Source organism: Rhineura floridana, chromosome 11 (genome assembly GCF_030035675.1).
Source record: "Rhineura floridana isolate rRhiFlo1 chromosome 11, rRhiFlo1.hap2, whole genome shotgun sequence".
NCBI classification, from domain to species: domain Eukaryota; kingdom Metazoa; phylum Chordata; class Lepidosauria; order Squamata; family Rhineuridae; genus Rhineura; species Rhineura floridana.
In genome coordinates this window covers 17,026,883-17,047,716 of record NC_084490.1, presented here as the reverse complement: position 1 = coordinate 17,047,716, position 20,834 = coordinate 17,026,883, and the positions used below count along the sequence as shown (strand labels likewise).

Below are 20,834 nucleotides of genomic sequence, written 5' to 3'. Positions count from 1 at the left end.
AAAGCTTGCAAGAGTTTGCCCTCCATCTCTCTGCATTCAGGATGTGTTCTTTTATCTGGAACAGGTGTGGGAGTTGTAGTTCAGCAACATCTGGAGGGCCAAAGGTTCCCCACACCAGATCTGGAACATCCTGAATGCAGACTGATCCTATGTATGTTTACTCAGAAGTAACTCCTGCTCAGACTTACTTCCAAGTAAATGTGCAAAGGCCTGCAATCTTACTCTCATCTGGCAAAACACAGGCATCTGGTTGGCCACTGTGAGAACAAGATATTGGACTAGGTGGCCTGCTGGGCTGATCTAGCAGCCTCTTCTTATATTCTTACCAGATCCTCTCTCTCACCTGCATTTGACCCATCTGCATGAAGACACCAGTACTACTACTGTCCATTTTGTGCACCTGTTTAAGCAAATTGTAGCCTACAAAAGCTTATGCCACCATAAATGTATTAAGATATCACAGGATGCCGTCATTTTTGGTGCAGCTAACACTATTAGAAAACTGCAGAGAAAGACTTTATTAAAAGAGCAGTAGTTGAACGCTTTGAAAGGTTATAGTTCTTGGAATTTATTGCCTTATAACAGGGCTTCTTGGAACTAGTGATGTTTAGCAAACTATAGGGAAGTCAACCCTGCACAATAGACCTCTTGAGATGAGCGATTGCCCATGTAAAGACTCATGATTAATTTGAACCACAACAGAAAGAATTGAATACTGCCTAGATGTTATAAACTTGTGAGTAAGAATCCGGGGAATGAATAATTTGGGTGTACTGGGAATCCTGAAAAAGTTGGATCTTTTCCATCCCAGACTCTAAAAAAATGGTGTAGCGTAGAAATTTCAGAAAGGACTGTCTTCTACTTTCTAGTACTTTGATTTTCTAGTCTGGAGAAAGTGAGACCCCTCTAATTACCTGCAGCTCACAAAGGCAACTGTTGCTGCTCAAAACGTCTGAATAGTGCAGTTCAGGCATTGTGTCCATTTTGTTGCACAATATTCTAGGAATCTGAAAAAAAACCTATTGTACAAAGCTGCATTTTGTGTATGACTGTTCGTGCTAGGCAGCAACCATGCACTTGAGTATATACAAGTACATTCTGGCATTACGCACTTTGCATGAATATAATCAGATTTTGCATCTGAGTGCATCTTAATATATATTGTGCATATTTATAGGTGTTTATGTTCAGTTCTCTCTGCTCCTCATCTTTTGTTTTGGTAAGAGACTAACACGGCTAATCAGAAGATTTTTCTCAATCTTAAAGTCCCATCACCTCTTCAGATCATCAGTGGTTTCAGTCTTGTTGATGAGATCCATGGAGTGAACATCTAGGTATTTCCTGAAACGGAGAATAAGGGAAAACACTTAGTCTGAATGGCTACATGTTCTTTAGGTACACAAGCAATCTTGGGTGTAAGTGAGCATCAGACACGTAGCAACGCCAAAATGCAAGGAACTTCAGGCCATGCACCAAAAGGCAACTGGTTCTGAGGTGGGATTTGGCATTGAACAATTCCCCTAAAGCACATGAACAGTTACTCACCACATGCATATCTTTGCTTTATGTGGCTGGGGCTGAAACAGATAAGTAATTTTTGAGTAAGTTGAGTGGGGAATCTATTAATATTTTTCATCTACACGTATGCTAGCACATTGCTTACTAGTAATTTCAGTGATATTTATCCCGTGGTAACTGTGATATTGCCACAATGGGAACCAGTTCTAATTAGGTAGACCATGTTTGTGAATTAATGTTTATTTCTTAGTCAACTTACAGTTAGCTGAAAGCCATATTGGTGCAATTTCAAATACTACTTAAAAGCACTACCTTTATTAATTTAATTATCAGTATAACTTTTAAATGTATATGATTCGTCTTACCACTGCTAAATAACTATTGTTTATTATGAAATGTGCAATTTCTAGTTTAAGGATTTGCCCCCCTCCCATCCCCCCATTTCAACAGCTGCATGACAGGCAGGCACTCAACATGTGAAACTTGATTTTCTGTCTCACGTTGTTGCTGCCAGTAGCACAAATCCACCCCTCCCCTCTCCTCCCGGGGATCAGTATGTCCGAGGTATTAGGAAGTATTAGTTAGTACGTTAATATTATTCAGACCCCGCCCCTTTTACCTGTTGAAGGCACTCCGGCCCCATCGTTGATCGTCAGACTGGAAAAGATGGGGGGGAACCCACGCGTTGCCATAGTAATCCAAGCTTCAGCCAATCGGAATTCCACCTATATTTGTCCAGTCAAAACGAGGAATACTTGAAGGTGGGTGTCGGGAAAAAAAATCAAGAGCTCGCTTCACCAATCATAGAAACTTTCTTTGAGTAGTTCCTGCAAGGGGGGAGTTTTAATAGAGATAGAATCAAGTAGAGCGACACAACAATAAACGTGAAAACCCGCCATTTTCTTTGGTCTCCAGAGAGACGGAAAAATGCTTTTTTCTTTCTACATCTATGAAGGGATCAGAGTGACATGCCATGGGAGAAAACCTTTCATTGTATCTTAAAGCCTGGAAAATAAGTTCTATTTTAGATCGAGAATTCCAAAAAGAGGACTCTGATGGCGCGCCTCACTCTACACTTCTATCTCTATGAGAGATCTACGATACTAAGAAAAGAGCCAATTACAGACTGCGCTTCCGTTAAGTGTCTCGTTGAGCGTCTCGACGCTGGCTCGTTCGCGTTTTACCCAATACCAACTGTCCCGGATGCTAAGCGAAGTTGAGAATACGCATGCGCACTCGAGTGGGCCGGTGGAGGGGGGAACAAGAGATTTGGGGTTGGTCTTTGAGAATGGTTACGGAGGAGCATGCGCGGTAGGTGCGCTGGCGTTTCTGGTCCGAAGCAACGCATGGGGGGGAAAGGACGAAGAAGCCGCAGCTGTGGGGTGGAGGAGGGGGCGCTCAAGCAGGTGAGTGTGAGAGAAGCCCCTCCCCCACCAGGGGCCCTCTTCCTACACACCCTCTCTCTCTGTATCCCCACCCTCCCTCCGTCTCCTACTCATTGAGATCTCCCGCCTTGTCTGTCTTTTTCCAAACTGAACTTTACTCTGCGCACCCCTCCTCCCCCCCCGGTAATCTATTCGGATCCTGTCTTTTTAAGAGTCCATTGCGATGTAGACGTGTTTCAGTTTATTAGGGCGCGGAGGGTTTCCTTTAGGATAGGGATGGGGGAGCGGTTGGCCCTGCAAGTGTTGTTGAACGACGATATCTACTCCTCCACGACCATTGGACATGCTGTAAGGGGGTGATCGGAACTGGGAGTCCAGCATTATCTGGAGGGCCACAGGTTCCCCTCGCCCTGCTTCACGGCGGGGTGGGGTCTTACTCTAAAGAACAAAAAAGTTACCCCCAAGAGGGAAGTCGGAAATCTGTAATGAAGGAGGACTTTAGTGCGGGTTAAATAAAACGAGACAAAGTATGATTGCTCTTGGCTACCATTTTCACCCTCTCCCCACCCTTCCCTTTTTATTCCATTCTCCTCTACCATTTCCCTTCCCTGGTTCGCTATTCTCAACTGAAGGCTACTACTTTTCCCTAATTTATTTGGCTGACTTCCTGCTTTCCCTGTTTGTTTTGCTAAGGCTTGCCACTTCTCCAAGCCAATTCTTTATCTGTTTGTCAGCACCTCCCCGCCGAGCAGGGGGCCTCTTGGACTTTTGGCATCTCGGTGATAGACAGTGGTGGTTCAGCAGGTGCCACTTCCCCATGAACTATGCCTCCAGGCCAGGAAACACCTGTTGAATTTCTTACTGCTATGCAACTGTTAAGGGGCACGCAGTCGGGAGGGGGTGTAGCATCCATATCTTCAGCCTCTATTCACATTCATGCTCTTGATCAACATTTCCATGCTCCCTATGCTATTGTGACTGCATTTCCTTATCTGTCACACTCCTGTTGTGCTCTCTGCATTTTGCCAGTATGCCTTATGCCCCTTGTCTTTCTGTTATCCTGACCAGGTATGAGGTAAGCCGTAGCTAGCTTTGACGGTAGTATCAGACTGAGTTGATGAATGTCACACTACTCCTCTAATGGGCAAGTGCAACTCACCCCTTTTTTGTTCCCTCCTTTTAGCTGAAGAGCTGCCCCCTTGGCTGACTGCCTGATTCCTCTATTGTCACGTGCTGCTCAGAGTCACCATGTCGGGGCTTGCAAACAAGCGGGCAGCTGGGGACGGGGGCTCCGGGCCACCTGAGAAAAAAGCCAACAGGGAGGAGAAGACCACCACTACCCTGATAGAGCCCATCCGTCTAGGAGGCATCTCTTCCACGGTGAGGACTGGGGGATTGAGTGCAGGGTGAAGAAGTAGTGGGCAGTGGTGATAAAAGTCTGTGGAATTCACTGCGACAGGGTGTCGTCTGGCTTCGCCCTGGTTCATGGCATTTGTTGGGAGAGAGATAGGGGGAATGCAACCCTGCTTGTCCTCCTTTGATCTCTCTGCAGCTTTTGATACTATTGACCATGGTACCCTTTTGAAATGACTTAGGGCTGTGGGGGTTGGGGGCAATGTGCTTCAGTGGTTCCACTCCTACCTCCAGGGCCGCTTCCAAAATGTAGTTATGGGGGGCTGCTGTTTGGCACCTTGGGAGCTGCCCTGTGGTGTTCTGCAGGGTTCCATCATGCCCCCCATGCTGTTTCACATCTATATGAAGCCTCTGGGAGCTGTCATCAGGAGATTTGGAGTGAGGTGTTGTCAGTATGCAGGTGACACCCAACATGATCTCTCTGTTCCATCTGAATTGGGAGAGGCAGCTGAGGTGTTGGACCAGTGCTTGGAGGCAGTGGTGGGCTGGATGCGTGTCAGTAAATTGAGCCTGAATCCTGAAAAGACAGAGGTGTTACGTGTCCAGAGTTCTCATGTCTGGGAGGTGGGGAGATGGCCTGTTCTGGATGGGGTTGGACTCCCCTGGAAGGAGCAGATCCACAGCTTGGGGGTAGTCCTGGATCCAACGTTGCCACTGGAGGCTTGGTGGCCTCAGTGCCTAGGAGTGCCTTTTTCCAACTCCGGTTGGTTTGCCAGCTTCGGCCCCTTTTGGACAGAGATGACTTGGCCACAGTACTCCAAGCTCTGGTAATGTCCCGATTGGATTATTGCAATGCGCTCTACGTGGGGCTGCCCTTGAAGACAACTCTGAAACTTCAACTGGTCCAAAATGCAGCAGCCACATTACTGCCTAGGGTTCCCTTTAGATCTCATATATCCCGTTTTAAAACAGCTGCATTGGTTAGCAGTTCATTTCCAGGCTCAATTCAAGGTTCTCACACTAGCATTTAAGTCCTAAACGACTTAGGTCCCAAATATCTGAAAGACTGCCTCTTTCCCTACAGACCTTCTCAGGTGTTGAGATCAGCAGAGGGGGCCCTTTTGATAGTTCTCTGGGAAGCTTCAGGGGTGGTGGCCTGGGAGAGGGCAATCTCTGTGGCAGCTGCTAACCTGTGGAACTCCCTCCCCACCGAGGTGCACCTGGAAACTTCTTTGTATAGTTTTAGGTGAATGCTAAAGGTGCACTTCTTTACCCTGGCCTTTGATACCTGAAACATACATTTTTAGGATCCACTCTATTCTGTGATTTTAGGTTGTTTTTAATTGTTATTAATGCTGTATTTTAAAATTCTTTTTACCCACCCCATGACATTTGAGTGAAGGGTGGGTAATAAATAATAATAGTGATGGCCAATTTGGATGGCTTTAAATGGGGATTATACAAATTCATGGCTAAGGCTATCAATGGCTACTAGCCGCAATGGCTATGTTCTGCTTCTGCTGACAGAAGCAATATGCCTGAGCTGGAGAGGATTATGGCCTCCATGTCCTGCTTGTGGAATTTTCAGAGGCATCTGGTTAGCCACTGTGAAAACAGAATGCTGGATTATTATTATTATTATTATTAATTACCTGCTCTTCACACAAAGGTCCCAGGGCAGGTTACAACCATTTTAACACATAAAATTAAAAACCGTTAAGAAACATTGGCCTAATCCAGTAGAGCATCTCCTTAAGTGGCAATTTATTTTTAAAAAATCCTGTTCTGGAAAGAAATGTTGGGAATTCTTGTGTGTAACTATGCTGTAGAACAGACTTCTAAAAAGGCAAGTCAGCGTTAGGAAAGTAATACAAGAACATTGTAGGTGAGGGCCAGAACAATTCTAGGCTTATAATTTTGCCTATAAACTGGTATCTGCAATATCCCTATAGGGCTGGTGACTTAAAATTAGATCCTAACACTTAGAAGCTAGAAATATTTTTTCTAGCACTTTTAGAAGAAAATGTTAAGTGCCAACGTTCAGGCTTGCTTCTCGAAAAGAGACTTGGACTGTGTTGACCAGGGATGGTTGTGTCCAGGAAGAGATTGTGTCAGCCTGAACCTCTTCAACAGGGACTCAGGCCCCCTTTAACTAGGAAAATAGAAACTCAGCTTTGTACCAAGTCAGTTCATTGGCCCATCCAGCTCACTGGTGTCCGTAGTGACTGGCAGTGGCCAAGAATTACACTGTGGATTAAATTCTGATGCGCTTCTTGCTGCAGGAGGAGATGGACCTCAAGGTGCTGCAGTTCAAGAACAAGAAACTGGCTGAGCGCCTGGAGCAGCGGCAGGCCTTTGAGGATGAGCTGCGTGAGCGCATAGAGAAGCTGGAGAAGAGGCAGGCCACTGACGACGCCACCCTCTTGATTGTCAACCGCTACTGGAAGCAGGTCAGGGTCCCCTCCTGGCTGATTTTTTCCTTTCCCCCCTTAAGTTTCTAGTCCTTAAGGTTGCAGATATATGTTTGATAATCAGTTCAGCACCTGGTGAGATCACAGGAAACCATCAGGATGCTAAGTGGAGTTTCCAAGTGGCCAAGAAGTGAAGCGTCACTGCGTCACTTCCCTTGACTGGCAGAATCAGAATGGATGTAATTGACGTAGTTTGTTCTGTGCCTGGAAACTGGATCGGTTTTGGCATTCACCCAGCCTTACCTGTGGTGTCCCATCCGTCCCCTCCCTTGTTCCTTCTCTCCTCAAGCCAAGTCTTCTTTTCTTCCTGCTCCTCTTGATTCCTACAGCTAGATGAGACAGTGCAAGTGCTACTAAGACGGTGTGATGGAGAATGTGGCCAGACTCTTGAGGAACCCAAGTTGGAGATGGCAGGGGCCGAGTTGGATGCTACTCTCCTAGGGCCGGAGGGACTGGAGAGGAGAGGTGAGCCCAGCTTTCTTTGTTATGGGATTTGGTGGATGAGATGCAACTGGGGATGTTCTAGCTTTGCAGTCAACAACTGACCCTGTTCTTCTGTTCCCTTCAGAGGTGGTCCTGTCCCCCATTACTCCACCTGCCCCGTGGAAGGCCAGGGGCCTTGCGTTGAATGAGCCAGCCCTTTCCTTCTTGGCCACCTTGGCCAGCAGCAGCAGTGAGGAGATTGAGCTGCAGCTTCAAGAGCGCATGGAGTTCTCCAAAGCCGCCGTCTCCCGCATCGTGGAGGTCTCGGACAAGATCCACCGGCGCACTGAGGAACTCTGCCAGAAGATCCATGCCCGTGGTGAGGCCAGGCCCCATGTCAGGGCAGGGTTGGGCACCCTCTGAAGCATTTTGCTTTTGATAGCACTCCCAGCATTCTATGTGTAACACCTTTGTCCCCAGGCATCATTTGGAAAAGGGAGATTTTTCTTTATTGTGCAATATGCAATTTATTACTCACTTGTTTTTAACATGCTTTCACATTACTCTACTTGCTTTGTTTTACAAAAATCCTGCGGCGTAGGCTGCTGTTAATTCCCTATTTGCAGAGGGAAGGTAGAGAAAGAATGAGTCTGTTTTGAACCCAGATCCAAGCCTAGTATTCCTGTTCTCAGAGTGCACAGGCTCTCAGTCTTGCGGTTCAAAGCAAAAGTGCGCTGGAAAAATGAGACTGAAGAATCAGGGGGGGCCTGTAGTGGACAGGCTAAGGAAGCTGCAGAGTGGGGTTGGGAGTTGGGATCCTGGATGCTCAGGCGTCTCTTTCTTTCCCCCAGTGGAGTTTGACCAGCTGGAAGAAGCGGTGAAGTCTCTCAACAAGGAGCTGATGAGAGAGAACCGGCACTTGCAGGACTTGACCACCCAGCTGCAAGAGAAGCACCACAAGATCTCCTTGGAGGTAGGTTCCTTGGTCAGAGAGCCGCAGGGGGCTGCTTTGGGGGAAAGAGCTGCTGTGAAGCCTGTTGTGCCTGCCTCTTTTTCCCTTCCGGCCCGCTCAGTACACGGAGCTGCAAGACAAGGTGACCTCATCGGAGACCAAAGTGCTGGAGATGGAAACAACCATCGAGGACTTGCAGTGGGACATCGAGAAGCTGCGCAAGCGGGAGCAGAAGCTGAACAAGCACCTGGCGGAGGCCCTGGAGCAGGCAAGCGAGGACCTTCGGAGGCCGTTACCCCACTCCCACGTGTCAATGTTGTTGAAATGCCTCTCCGCCCCCCCAGTTTCTTTTCCTGGAGTGACAGGGAAGGAGGACAACAGACCTGCCATTCAGTCCTGTAACCATTGGGCAAGGGACAAAGCTGGCAAGCCTGTATGCTATTTTGTTACGCCGCTTGTACACCACTTAAAGACTATGGGAATCAAGTGGTATATAAATGGTTGAAATAAATCATAAAAATAGAGTATCAGAGATGATGTCTGGCTAGCACATGTCACAGGGCAGGGTTGGGCTTGTAGGGCTGCAGTCCCTACCTTGGTCTGCGATTCTAAGAACCTATGAAGAGCCCTGCTGGATTAGCCCAAAGCAGTAGTGTAGTGGCAAATTCAAAAGTGCAGAGTCCCTTCATATGAGTCATAACCACGCCCCCTCCCCCCTTTTCGCTGCTGGGTTGAGAAGGAGATCCTTGTTAATGCCTTCCCCCACAACAACACATCCTTAGGAGCCAAGCAGCATGAAAGGGGAGAGTGTTAGCTACTGAAAAGAGTCTTCTCGGTGGCTGACTCACCTCCTTTCACTCTGATTGGCTCCAATCAGCAGGAAAAGTCAAGGAAGCATGTTAGAAGACTCTTATCAGTGGCTAACACACTCCCCTTTCATGCTGATTGGCTTATACGATGCTGGAGACATAGGGACCCTGCGCCCCCAAAATTAAGGGGTCTAAGACCCCCTGAGACACTGGATGACTACACTCCTGGTCCAAAGGTCCATCTCGGTCCAGCATCCTGTTCTCACAGTGGCTGACCAGAAGCCCGAAAGTAGGACCTGAGTGCAACAGCAGCTCTCCCCACTTGTGATTTCCAGCAGTTGGTATTCAGGGGCCTCCTGCTTCTCATAGTGGAGCCAGTACATGGCTCGTAGCTATTGATAGCCTTATTTTCCATGAATTTTGTACATTTATATAGAGAGCAGGAGTAAGCAAGGTGCCCCTTGGTACAGGACCATTTATTAAAGCAGTCCAATCTGGTCACGCAGCTAAATCAAGCTAGGGAATGGCAAGGCAACCCCTTAACTATGTCAGCGAATGCAGCTAGGGGGAATAATCTCAAAATAGTCTAAAAAAATAGCTTCTGTCCCCCACATGAGCTTGCTTGCTCCTTTTGTGGAAGGGGCCCTTCCATTCGAAATGAGGGGTTTGCCGGTATACAAAACAGTCTTATCTGTTGTGGCTGTCACCTCACGGAGCGAACTACCAACTGAGGCCCACCCCATCTGTAGCTGTTGTAGGGATTTTAAAAGAACTGTCAGGATAGTCTTGAATTAGGTTGAATGTTTTAACCTGAGTTTCAGATAAATACGGATGGTGGCCTGACGTGGCAGGGACTTGTCTCTCCCTGCAAAAATCATAAGGGCATCTGAAATAGTTCTTCATCCTTGCTTTACGTCACTGCTGTTGCAGGCAAAACCGATTAAAACTGCGGCCTGCCCGTATGAATATATTCACTATTTTAGAGACGTTTGGTTGTGGTGTATGAGGCCCTAAACTTCCTTCTCTCCACTTCTTTGGCAGCTAAACTCTGGCTACTATGCATCAGGCAGTTCTGGTGGGTTCCAGGGTGGACAGATCACTCTTAGCATGCAGAAGGTAAGCAGAAGAAAATGGGCGAAGAGGGCGTCAGTCTCCATGAGGGTCCTGGTCTTGGAAGCCCGAGTGCTTTCCTTGCAGAATCCGACTTGGTTTTGCGTCTGGGTTTTTGCAGTTTGAGATGCTGAATGCGGAGCTGGAGGAGAACCAAGAACTTGCCAACAGTCGCATGGCGGAGCTGGAGAAGCTGCAGCAGGAAATGCAGCAGGCTGTTAGGACCAATGAGAAGCTCAAGGTAGGAATGGGGAATGGAAGAAGAATGCCCTGTAGTGGCAGGCTGAAAACAGCCAGCATGGTCAGGAGTGGTTAGTTGTTCTGGAGAATCTGCTTCCAAGTCAGAATTGAAACAATGAGACTTTCTTTAAAAAAAAAAAGATTTACGTTTCTAGTCCTTGTGATGGTGGATCTCTCTCTGGAGAGTTCTGGTGGAGACAGCTCCAGGCATCTCCCAGGTCCTCTCCACCTGCACACCTGGAGTGCTCCAGTGCTGCATGTGTCTCCTCTTGGCACCCCTGTCTGCTGCCTCGCCTCCTGCCAGAAGAATTCCAAACTCACTTCTTCCCCCATTTAGCAATGAGACTAAACCAAGGCCAGTGATATCAAATGTCTCATTTGCATGCAGACCTGCATGCAGCATCTCAAGTCTTCCAAAAGACTTGGCTTGTAGGATGCTGGAGACCTGGCAACAAAGCACAGACCCCAGGTTGGGTTTTTACTTCGAGGCTCTGAACCATTTGATGGTGGTGGTTATTTTATACAAATGCTTATTATGCGCAGTCTACCTGAACACACGGGATGGGGCGTGCTTCTTTTAAAAGATCCCCTGGGGCTGCTCCATGGATAATGCACGAGGAACTCCCCAGGTCAGTACCCTCTTTGATCGGACCCAACCTGGCTCTTCTCCCTGGTGTGACCGTTCCCTGCCGTTCTCCTGCAGGTGGCGCTGCGGAGCCTGCCCGAGGAGGCCGTGAAGGAGACGCTGGAGTACAAAGTGCTGCAGTCTCAGTTCTCACTGCTGTACAATGAGAGCCTGCAGGTGAAAACGCAGCTGGACGAGGCCCGGGCCCTTCTGCTCACCACCAAGAACAGCCACCTGCGCCACATTGAGCACATGGAGGTGAGGGAGCTGAGAGGCCTGTGGGCACATGCTTGTGGTCTCCGATGCGTGCAAGAGTAACGGATAGGTGTGCTTAAGCCTTCCCTGTACCTTTTGCTTTGTGGCATTGGATTGAAATGTAACTGAAACGTTTTTACAGTTTTAAAGTAGAAGACCATAAGAACAGCCCTGCTGGATCAGGCCAGCGGCCCATCTAGTCCAGCATCCTGTACTCACAGTGGCCACCCAGATGCTCCTATGGGAAGCTCCCAAGCAGGACCTGAGTGTAGTAGCACTCTCCCCACCTGTGATTCCCGGGAACTGGTATTCAGAGACATACTGCCTCCAACAGTGGAGGGAGAACATAGCCGTCATGGCTAGTAGCCATTGATAGCCTTATCCTCCATGTTGTTATGTGCCTTCGAGTCGACTACGACTTATGGCGACCCTATGAATCAGCGACCTCCAACAACATCTGCCATGAACCACCCTGTTCAGATCTTATAAATTCAGGTCTGTGGCTTCCTTTATGGAATCAATCCACCTCTTGTTTGGCCTTCCTCTTTGTCTACTTCCTTCTATTTTTCCTAGCATTATGGTCTTTTCTAGTGACTCATGTCTTCTCATTATGTGTCCAAAGCGTGATAACCTCAGTTTCATCATTTTAGCTTCTAGTGACAGTTCTGGTTTAATTTGTACTAACACCCAATTATTGGTCTTCTTCGCAGTCCATGGTATGCACAAAGCTCTCCTCCAACACCACATTTCAAATGAGTTGATTTGAACTCCATGAATATGTCTAATTTGCTTTTAAAGCTAAGTTGGTGGCCATTGCACATCTTGTGGGAGTGAATTCCGTAGATCAGGTGTGGGGGAAACCTTTACCACGGCAGATATTGGTGAACTACCCCTCCCATCATCATCCCTGACCATCGAACATGTTCACAGGGGCTGATGGAAATTGTAGTGCAGCAACATCTGAAGGGCCAAAGGTCCCCCCTCATCTCATTTTAGCCGTTATCTCATAGTAGCCCTGGGTTGTCTCCAGCATTAGTCATCCTCAGCGTAGACCCATTGAAGCGAGAGGACATGACTAATTTAGGTCCACCAATTTCAGTGGGTCTGTTTTGAGTAGAACTTAGCTGCTCATAGAACCTACGACCCTGTTTGTTGGATCATGACACAGATAAGAAGAAAGAGGAGTCTTGCCACATGTTTCTTTTTGCTGACGTTATTTCCCCTGACCCCTTGGGAATAGAGCGATGAGCTGAACCTGCAGAAGAAGTTGCGAACAGAGGTGATCCAGCTGGAGGACACGCTGGCCCAGGTGCGCAAGGAATACGAAATGCTGCGCATTGAATTTGAGCAGAACTTAGCTGCCAACGAGCAAGCTGGTGAGACTGCATTTCTTCCCCCTGTGCATTCGTGGTATAGCCCCATAGAAGAAATTATCTTTCCTTTCCCCCCCCCTCCAAATGTACAGCCTGTTTTGGCTGGACTTACCTCCTAGTCCCCGCCCTTGAACAGGAGCTGTTGCCTTGCTGGAAAAGAGCACTCAGGTGGGAGACACCACGTTTTTAGCACTGGCTCCTAGGGAGATGTACTGGGCTCAACCTCAGCACACCTAAGATATTTATTTCTAAAAATTCTAAAGCTTCCACCTGAGAGATTCAAGAGCAGCATATGATAATAAAAACCACAGTATACATTGCATCACACATCCTGCATAATACGATCAGACTGAGAAGCTATGAAACCATAATGCAGGCAGAGGCAATAAAACCTATTTAAAGTGTATGGACGAATAAGAGTGCCTTGACCTGGCATCAGAAAGATTGTAATACTGGTGCTAGGTAAACTTCCTAAGGGTGGGTATTCCAAAGTTGTGGTGCCACCACTGAAAAGACCCTCTGTCCATGGTGAAGAACATAAGAACAGCCTGCTGGACCAGGCCAATGCCCCATCTAGTCCAGCATCCTGTTCTTGCAGTGGCCAACCAGATGCCTAGGGAAACAGCACTCACCCCGCCTGCGGTTTCCAGCAGCTGGCATTTGGAAGCATGCTGCCTTTTCTTTCCCCCAAGAAAGCTACGGGCTATGTCTGTCCTTCAGCATCATTTTCTGGGTGTGTAATGCTGTAGGTCTGCCCTGTGGGGAGGAGAGATCTCCTGCTCTTATACCCCTGCTGAATCACCCACTCCCACTCTTCTCCTTCCCACCCCTGTTGAATCTGAGGTCCCATCAACCGAGAGATGCGTCACCTGATCAGCAGCCTCCAGAACCACAACCACCAGCTGAAGGGCGACGTGCAGCGGTATAAGCGGAAGCTTCGGGAAGTGCAGGCGGAGATCAACAAGGTGGGTCTGCAGCAAGGGACGGCTGGGCGGATCCCTTCTGCAGGAGGTTTCAGGGGAATGATTTGTATTAGGGGCAGCTGGTTCTCTTCTTTCCTCCTTGATGGGTTCAGGGCTCTGTGCACAGTCTCTCTGTCTCTCTCTGCTTGGGCAACGGGAGCTGAGGGCTCTGCAGGGCTACAAATGCATCATGGATAGGCAACAGGTCACGTTGAAATCAGTGATGTTAACAAGATAGAGAATACAAATGCAATAAAAAGATAGAAACTGGATGTTGAAATGGACTTTAGTAGATTGGAATCCTGCACAATCCTGCCCGTTTTTCCTTTTTTTAAAGTGGTGCTCAGCTGTTGCATGAAATCCTGGGAGTGCCCATTAAACAACATTGACTAAAAACATAAAATCCACCAGACTTGGATGTGGGTCAGCTTGACTTGCAGCAACTTCCTGCTGTCCGCGGTGATCCTTCACTCCTCCCCTTCCCATTCTCCTCCCCTCTGCCACCATGAGTCCTAACATTTTTCTAGTCCCTCGCAGTGCCCCCTCCCAAATAAAACTCAAAAACTCTTCAGATGAAGGTAGACTGATACCAGTTGTCCAGTCAGTAATGAGTTTTGTGGAATTTGGAATTCTTTAGTCCAGAGTGGGGAGCATTTTTTCTTCTAAGAGCTGGTTTACTCCTAGAGGAATCTGTTGGGGGTCACATGCCAGTGGGGAGTAGGGCCTGAGCCCAAAGTGGCGAGCTTGCCCCGTTCTCTGTCTCTCTGACACTCCTATTTTTTTTCTGTCCTCCTCTCTCTCTCTTTGACACCCCTTCTCTCTCTCTCTCTCTCTCTCTCTCTCTCTCTCCACCTTTGACACCCCTTTCCCGTTTCTCCTCCCTGCTCTCCATATGAAAGTATGCCATGGACTGCATGTGGCCTTTGGGCTGCAGGTCCTTGTGATGCGTCCTTCCCTGGCTCTCCCTGTCAGGTTCCTACCTGCGCTTGGCTACTGCCTGTCACTAGGCACCACCAGGGACTCCACCAGTCCGGACCGCTCTCTCTTATGGTTTCTCTCCCTGCTCTAGCACAGATCTCAACAGATCCCCCTGCTAGGCAACCACCAGTAACGTCCCAATACTAGTATTCCCAGAGACTCTGAATACTGGTATTGTTATTCTCTTCACCGCTGCCACCATTTGTTACAGTTCCCCTTCAGCCTTGGTCATTACCTTACCCTCCCTTCTGGTCTGTGAAACCCCAGCCAAGGATCAGGCCTTTGGTAAACCAAATTAAGTATTTATTACAGATAACAAAGCTAATAAGATTAACAAGATTTCTTCTTAAGGCACATAAGCATATGGTTTTACTCAATACTAATCCGAACTCCACCTCCCTCCTGGTAAACAACTCTCTAAACCCCACCAAGCAACCCACTCAGTTATCTTCTCCCCCCGATTCCACTCTCACTCTTCCTTTTATACATTCAGCCATTTTAAACACTCAGCCAATCATCTCGCATTCTACTGCCCATTCACTCCCCCTCTTTCACTCCACTTACCATGTATCTTCTAAACAACCAACACTTACCATATATACATTAATATAGGAACATCACAGTCCTCCCCCCACTTTTAGATCATAAGGTGCTCTGGTGGAAATGTACCACCTTGCCCTGCAGCGCATGTTCCCTTGCTCTGTCCTCAGGTTCGGCTACAACAAAGCGGCTTTTCCTCCAGCTCTGCAGCCGCACCCTCTACACCAGGGGGTGAGGACCCTGTCTCACTGCTAGGGCCCCTGGGGGTCACCACCATGAAAGAAGAGGAGGGAGCAGTGCTTCTGGAGGTGAAGAAGGAGCCCAAGGAAGTGCAAGTGAAGAAAGAGCCCAAGGAGGAGATGGTGACATCCCAGCCCCTTGGGGTCCACGAGGGGGTGAAAAAGGAGGAAGAAGAGCCGCCTGCTCTCCAGCCCCCTGCACCGCAGCCGCCCCCGCCCCCCCGAGCCAAGGAAGCTGAGCGGTCCAAGGGGCGCGGTGGAGAACGGGGTGGGGACCGCGAGAGATCGCGGGACCGGGACAAAGAGACCTCCTCCTCCTCGTCTTCCTCCTCGTCCTCTTCCTCGCGGGATCGGGAGAAACAGAAGGGTGGCGGGGGCACCGAGGACCCCAAGAAAAAAGATTCTGATCTGCTCAAACAGCTGCGGGCTGAACTCAAGTGAGTGGTGGAGAGGGTCTGGGGGAGGGGGTGGAGGATGTAGGTGCTCTTTGAAAGTGAGGGGTGGTCAGGGATCGTGCTTGGAGAGTGGGGTGAATAAATGTTAAGGGTTTTTTGGGGGGGGGGAATATTGGCCTGTGAAGAGGCAATTAGCCTTAAGGACCTCTGCCAGTGCTGTGACTCTTGGGCACAGCTGAACTACTGTGCCCAGCAAAGAAGGCAATAGGGCTCTTGAGGGCTTTAGTGCAGCTGTGGTGTGATGGTGGTGGAAGCGTTTCCAGGCCCAGAAAATGTTGTCAGTATTTCAGGTTTTTAGGAATATGCCTTGGTGGTAGACCCTTTGCTGTCATGTGTGAGCCCATGGGAAGGTAAGGAAGATCCTTGAAAGCTAGAGCTTCAGTCTGTTGCTCTGAAATAGTTCCCTTCCGGCCGAGATGTTCCTTGCCGTAAAACAGTTTTTGAGCCCTTCCTCTGCACTCCCATTGTCTTGAATAGACCTCTTGAAGCCTAGACTCGGAACCCCCCATCTGTGTGTGATTTTTCTAAGTTACCTCTTAAAAACGTAGTACCCCACAGTTGATCGCTGGGGGGGAATCTCGGTGTCCTGGATGGTGAGGTGTCCACCACCACCTTCATGCTGCTCCTGTTTCCTTCCCCAGGAAAGCTCAGGAGAGTCAGAAGGAGATGAAGCTCCTCTTGGACATGTACAAGTCAGCACCGAAGGAGCAGCGGGACAAAGTGCAGCTCATGGCTGCGGAGAAGAAGACCAAGGCGGAGGTGAGAGGCTCCTGCCTTCCCAAGGCTACATTTCTTCTGTTCCCCCCCCCGCCTTTCTGTTTTGCTCCAGTCATATTCTCTAATACTGAACTCTTTCTCCAAGTATGGATCCTTAAGTAGCTAAAATGGGCAATATCTGTCCAAAGCAGGGAGGTATTGACAGGCTTGGGGAAACCTTGGTTTGTAAAAGTACCCGAAATCTTTAGAGAAGCACCATCCTTCCCCAAACAACCCAATGGGGACTGAGCGAGTTCAGTGGGAAGGGAATGCTCTCTTCCGTGGGGGGCATGGAATAGAGTATCCTGGAAAAGGGCATGGCTGGCTGCCTCCCTGGATGTGAGCCCTCAGCAGTATAAAATGTTGTCCCAGGTCCCAGTTGCCCCGTCCACTGGCTCGCAGTTAAGCATGAGAGCAGCAAGAGCCTGCTTTAGTTCACTTCAGGCACTTGCAATTTGGCTTGTTCTGTCTCAGTGATGGATTTGTCAAAAACAGCACCAAGGAGCCTAAAGACCACTCCTGTTCTCTTTGACTTGGTCCCCATTGACAGGTGGAGGAGCTGCGGGTGAGGATCCGTGAGCTGGAGGAGAAAGAGAAGAAAGAGAGCAAGAAAATGGCTGACGAGGATGCCCTGCGCAAGATCAAACTGGCGGAAGAGCAGATTGAGCATCTGCAGAAGAAGCTGGCGGCAACCAAGCAGGTATTTGTCTGTGGGAGAGCCTGGCTCGGTGTCAGTCTTGCCCCAGAGTGGAAGCCTAGTAAAACGGGCCTATGGTTGCTCTAGGCCAGGGGTGGAGAACCTCAGGTCCATGGGCCAGTCTTTGCTGGCCAGGGGATCCAATTTGGCCATTTCCCCCCAACCCACCTGCCAATCAAGTGATGCCCCCTGCAATAGACAGGTGATGCCAGCTGATGGGCAGGAGGGGGGCTCAGTCTTGCTTGGTTTGGCTGCATGTGCTGGTTCCCCAAGGGGAATTCACCTGCATGGATGATTCCTGCAAAAATTAGGATTGAACTCCCACCACAAGGTTCAGTGCTGTTTAGTTATCATCTTCCCCAGTTTCCCCAACTTTGGCATGTGGGTGGGACCATTCATGACATTGTTATAGCATCAGCCAGTTGACATGTGGATGGTCCACACTCACCTGCCAAAGTTGGCCTGCGAGGGTGGGGGAGAATGAAGATCTGGCCTGCTGGACGAAGAGGGATTCCCCACCCCTGCCATAGGCACATGCGTGGGTTGGCGACTGGTAACTGCGGAGGATGGTGATCATAGAAATGGAGCCAACTTTGCCTCACCTGTCCAGGACCTGATATTTAACATCTAGAGGAGGGGATCTTGGCCCTCCAAGCCTCTTTATCTGGCACTGGGGACTCTCCTCGGGTCACCCCCCCTTGCTAGCTGCACCCCTTACTAGGCTTGCTTCATATGCCCTCCTTGAGTGTTTTTTGGTTGCCTGGAATGTGAAACTCTGATAATGCCTCTTGGTTGCCTAAGTCACTGTTCTTCAACCTTGGGTCCCCAGATGTTATACTACAATTCCCGTCATCCTTGGCCGTTGGCCAAGCTGGCTGGGGTTGATGGGAGTTGTAGTCTGACGACATCTGGGGACCCAAGGTTGAAGAACAGTGGCCTAAGTGAAAGATAGGGAGGAATATCTGACTTTCTGTAGAAATGAGCCTACTGTAACCTGTTTCCCTAGCCCTGATCTAGCAGTCACGCATCCTGTTTCCCCACAGTTGCGAACCAGATTCATCTGGGAATCCCACAACAAAGCGTGAAGGCCTCTCCCTTAGTCAGGAACAGGGTTACATGTCCGTGCAAGCATAGTAGTAAGCTTAGCAGTTAAGGGCTAAGAAGGACAACCTACACAGTCCCGTTCTTCTCATTATGTCTGTTGGGGCAGGAGGAGGAAGCTCTCCTGTCCGAAATGGACGTGACAGGCCAGGCTTTCGAGGACATGCAGGAGCAGAATATGCGCCTGAACCAGCAGCTGCGCGAGAAGGACGACGCCAACTTCAAGCTGATGTCGGAGCGCATCAAGTCCAATCAGATCCACAAGCTGCTGCGTGAGGAGAAGGATGAGCTGGCTGAGCAGGTGCTGGCCCTCAAGTCTCAGGTAATGCAGGTCCCCCCCCTTTGCTGGAGTTGCAGAGCTTTGGTGAGGGAAAAGATGATGGGGCGGTTGTGAGGGAGGCTCTCATCACGCCTGCTGGAGCTTTTGTGGCTTTGTATTCCTGGCTTAGGTGGACACCCAGCTGTTGGTGGTGCAGAAGCTGGAGGAGAAGGAACGTGTCCTGCAGGGGAATCTGGGCACGGTGGAAAAGGAGCTCACGTTGCGCAGCCAGGCGCTGGAACTCAACAAGAGGAAGGTGAGAAGAGTGCTCTAGCGGAGCCCCAAATTTGGAAACAAGCAGGGCCGTGTGTACTCTTGCTGCAAAAACAAAATTTTTCATCATGTCAACCAGATTTTTAAAAAGCTGAATTCTTCATTCTGTTGTTGTTTTTAATGAAAACTCAGCATATCTGCATATATTTTAGATACTGTGTTCTGGTCATGTCAGTAATTGGGATGGGAGGCAATTGGAACTCTGTGCCTGGGCCCTGGAAATCCTGTCCTGTCTCTCTCCCCAGCTCCTCTGCTTATGATTGCCTACACACTTTGTCTTCATGGTCTTAGGGGCTAGAAACTTATACATTTATAGCTTTTTACTGAATTTTCAAGAGAAATGAGGAATACAGTTAAACAAGACATAATAAACCGTAATAAAACAAAACAATAGAAGGAAGCGGGGATGCGGCTGGCAGTCCAGACCAACTCAGTGTTTGTTCGTTCATGCAAATAGATCTGTATATGGAGTCCATGTATCCGAAAGCTTCCCATCTTTCTTGCGCTTGTGGAAGGTCAGCTCCTCATCGGCTGCTAGTTGAGTCATGTCTTTTGTCCTTAGGGGCTAGAAACTTGAGGCAGAGATTCCCAAGGTACCGAATTCTCTCTGCGTTGTTAGTTTCTGTGTATGTGTACACAATGCAGTTGTGCTATGCTTACACAGCCCTGGAAATAGGATTCCCATAGATGGGGTGCTGCTGTTTGGGACACTGACAGCCCTTAATTTGGATGATGCTGAGAAGACGACTCATGGGCATCTGCTGCTTTTCTTTCTTGCAGGCAGTAGAGGCTGCCCAGTTGGCAGAGGACCTGAAGGTGCAGCTGGAGCATGTGCAGTGTAAGCTGAAGGAGATCCAGACCTGTATGGCTGAGAACCGGGCAGCCAAGGAGAAGGAATCTTTCAATCTCAAAAGAGCTCAGGTACCAGGGGAAGAAGGGGGAGCATAATTTGCTCTGTTCTGCCCGTGTAAGGAGCTCTGATGAGCCACTTGATGGAGAATTCTAAAATCTTTCTTTCAAGCAAGTTACTAGTCCTCATGGCTGCAGAGAGATGTTTCTAAATATGAAGGCACTATAACCTCCCTTTGGATTCATTGATGTGTATCCCTCCCCCAGGAGGACATATCACGCTTGCGGCGCAAGCTAGAGAAGCAGCGCAAAGTGGAGGTGTACGCAGATGCTGATGAGATATTGCAGGAGGAGATCAAAGAGTACAAGGTGAGTGGAGAGGGGAGATGTGGGCTGGCAAGCCTTGTCGGGGAGAAGTAAATCTGGGAGTCTCACGCTCCTTCTCTATTCCCCTTGTCCAGGCCAAGCTTACCTGCCCCTGCTGTAACACACGCAAGAAGGATGCTGTCCTCACCAAATGCTTCCACGTCTTCTGTTTTGACTGTGTCAAGACGCGCTACGACACCCGCCAGCGGAAATGCCCTAAGTGCAACGCAGCCTTTGGTGCCAATGACTTCCACCGCATCTACATCAGCTGAGCGCCTAGGCCCAATTTTCTACCCAAGGGACCCTTTCCACAGACTCTGCTTGGATCCCATAGGTTACCTTGTGAAGACTCATCCCCACCAGTTCTCTGGCTGTAGTCTGGATCCCTTTCCAAGCATCTAAAATATTTTACGAGGTTTCCTTTTCAGTGGTTTACTTTCCTTCCTCTCTCCCTGCCGTTAGACTTCCTGGGTCTGTTTACTGGTTTCCTTCTGGGTATCACTGGATCCTCTTCCTGCATCCTGAAGGATTCGCTCTGCTGCTTTTCTTTTCAGCCTTTCCCAAATGGGCCCCTCCAAGATACTTTGGATCTTTTTTCCTCCATTTTGAACACTTACGACAAGGAGATCCCCAACCACTGTCTGCAGGCAGCAGTCATGCAGATCGAATGCACCCTGTTGGAGAGGTGCATTCTTATTCATAATTATTTTGAGAATGGTTTTGAGTGTTTTAGAAGTAAAAGTTGGAGACGATCTGCTCCTGTGGGATCCCTCTGTTCCTCTGCA

At 48.8% G+C, this 20,834-nt stretch overlaps 2 protein-coding genes across 4 annotated transcripts in view; one reads left to right on the top strand and one right to left on the bottom strand.

The window, feature by feature from the left end:
- The window catches only part of CFAP119 (cilia and flagella associated protein 119), a 10,998-nt gene extending 8,274 nt beyond the window's left edge, over positions 1 to 2,724 (bottom strand). Inside the window, exons 1-4 of one of the 3 annotated variants that reach the window (XM_061590930.1) lie at positions 2,642 to 2,724; positions 2,138 to 2,345; positions 1,546 to 1,577; positions 1,276 to 1,341 (exon numbers count right to left, since the gene is read on the bottom strand). In XM_061590930.1, the coding sequence (XP_061446914.1) occupies positions 1,276 to 1,341; positions 1,546 to 1,577; positions 2,138 to 2,161 (122 nt within the window). In that variant the 5' untranslated portion in view covers positions 2,162 to 2,345; positions 2,642 to 2,724. Of the gene's footprint in view, positions 1 to 1,275; positions 1,342 to 1,545; positions 1,578 to 1,883; positions 1,972 to 2,137; positions 2,346 to 2,641 lie in introns of those variants that run through there. The other 2 variants (XM_061590931.1, XM_061590929.1) reach the window with 2 other exon arrangements.
- Positions 2,723 to 20,834, top strand: RNF40 (ring finger protein 40). Its single transcript, XM_061590924.1, has 20 exons — positions 2,723 to 2,924; positions 4,087 to 4,283; positions 6,539 to 6,706; positions 7,057 to 7,192; positions 7,296 to 7,529; positions 8,002 to 8,123; positions 8,224 to 8,370; positions 9,953 to 10,027; positions 10,143 to 10,262; positions 10,965 to 11,144; positions 12,382 to 12,517; positions 13,358 to 13,479; positions 15,165 to 15,670; positions 16,330 to 16,447; positions 16,995 to 17,144; positions 18,352 to 18,564; positions 18,692 to 18,817; positions 19,615 to 19,755; positions 19,951 to 20,052; positions 20,145 to 20,834. The coding sequence occupies exons 2-20, from the start codon at positions 4,152 to 4,154 to the stop codon at positions 20,319 to 20,321; spliced, it is 3,105 nt and encodes a 1,034-aa protein (XP_061446908.1). The 5' UTR covers positions 2,723 to 2,924; positions 4,087 to 4,151; the 3' UTR covers positions 20,322 to 20,834.

What these genes read in the sequence shown, in the direction of transcription:
- RNF40 (XM_061590924.1), top strand. Translation starts at nt 4,152, where the DNA reads ATGTCGGGGCTTGCAAACAAGCGGGCAGCTGGGGACGGGGGCTCCGGG. An exon ending in TGCAGGCGGAGATCAACAAG is followed by an intron (nt 13,480 to 15,164) that starts GTGGGTCTGCAG and finishes CTCTGTCCTCAG; the next exon opens with GTTCGGCTACAACAAAGCGG. An exon ending in CAGCTGCGGGCTGAACTCAA is followed by an intron (nt 15,671 to 16,329) that starts GTGAGTGGTGGA and finishes TTCCTTCCCCAG; the next exon opens with GAAAGCTCAGGAGAGTCAGA.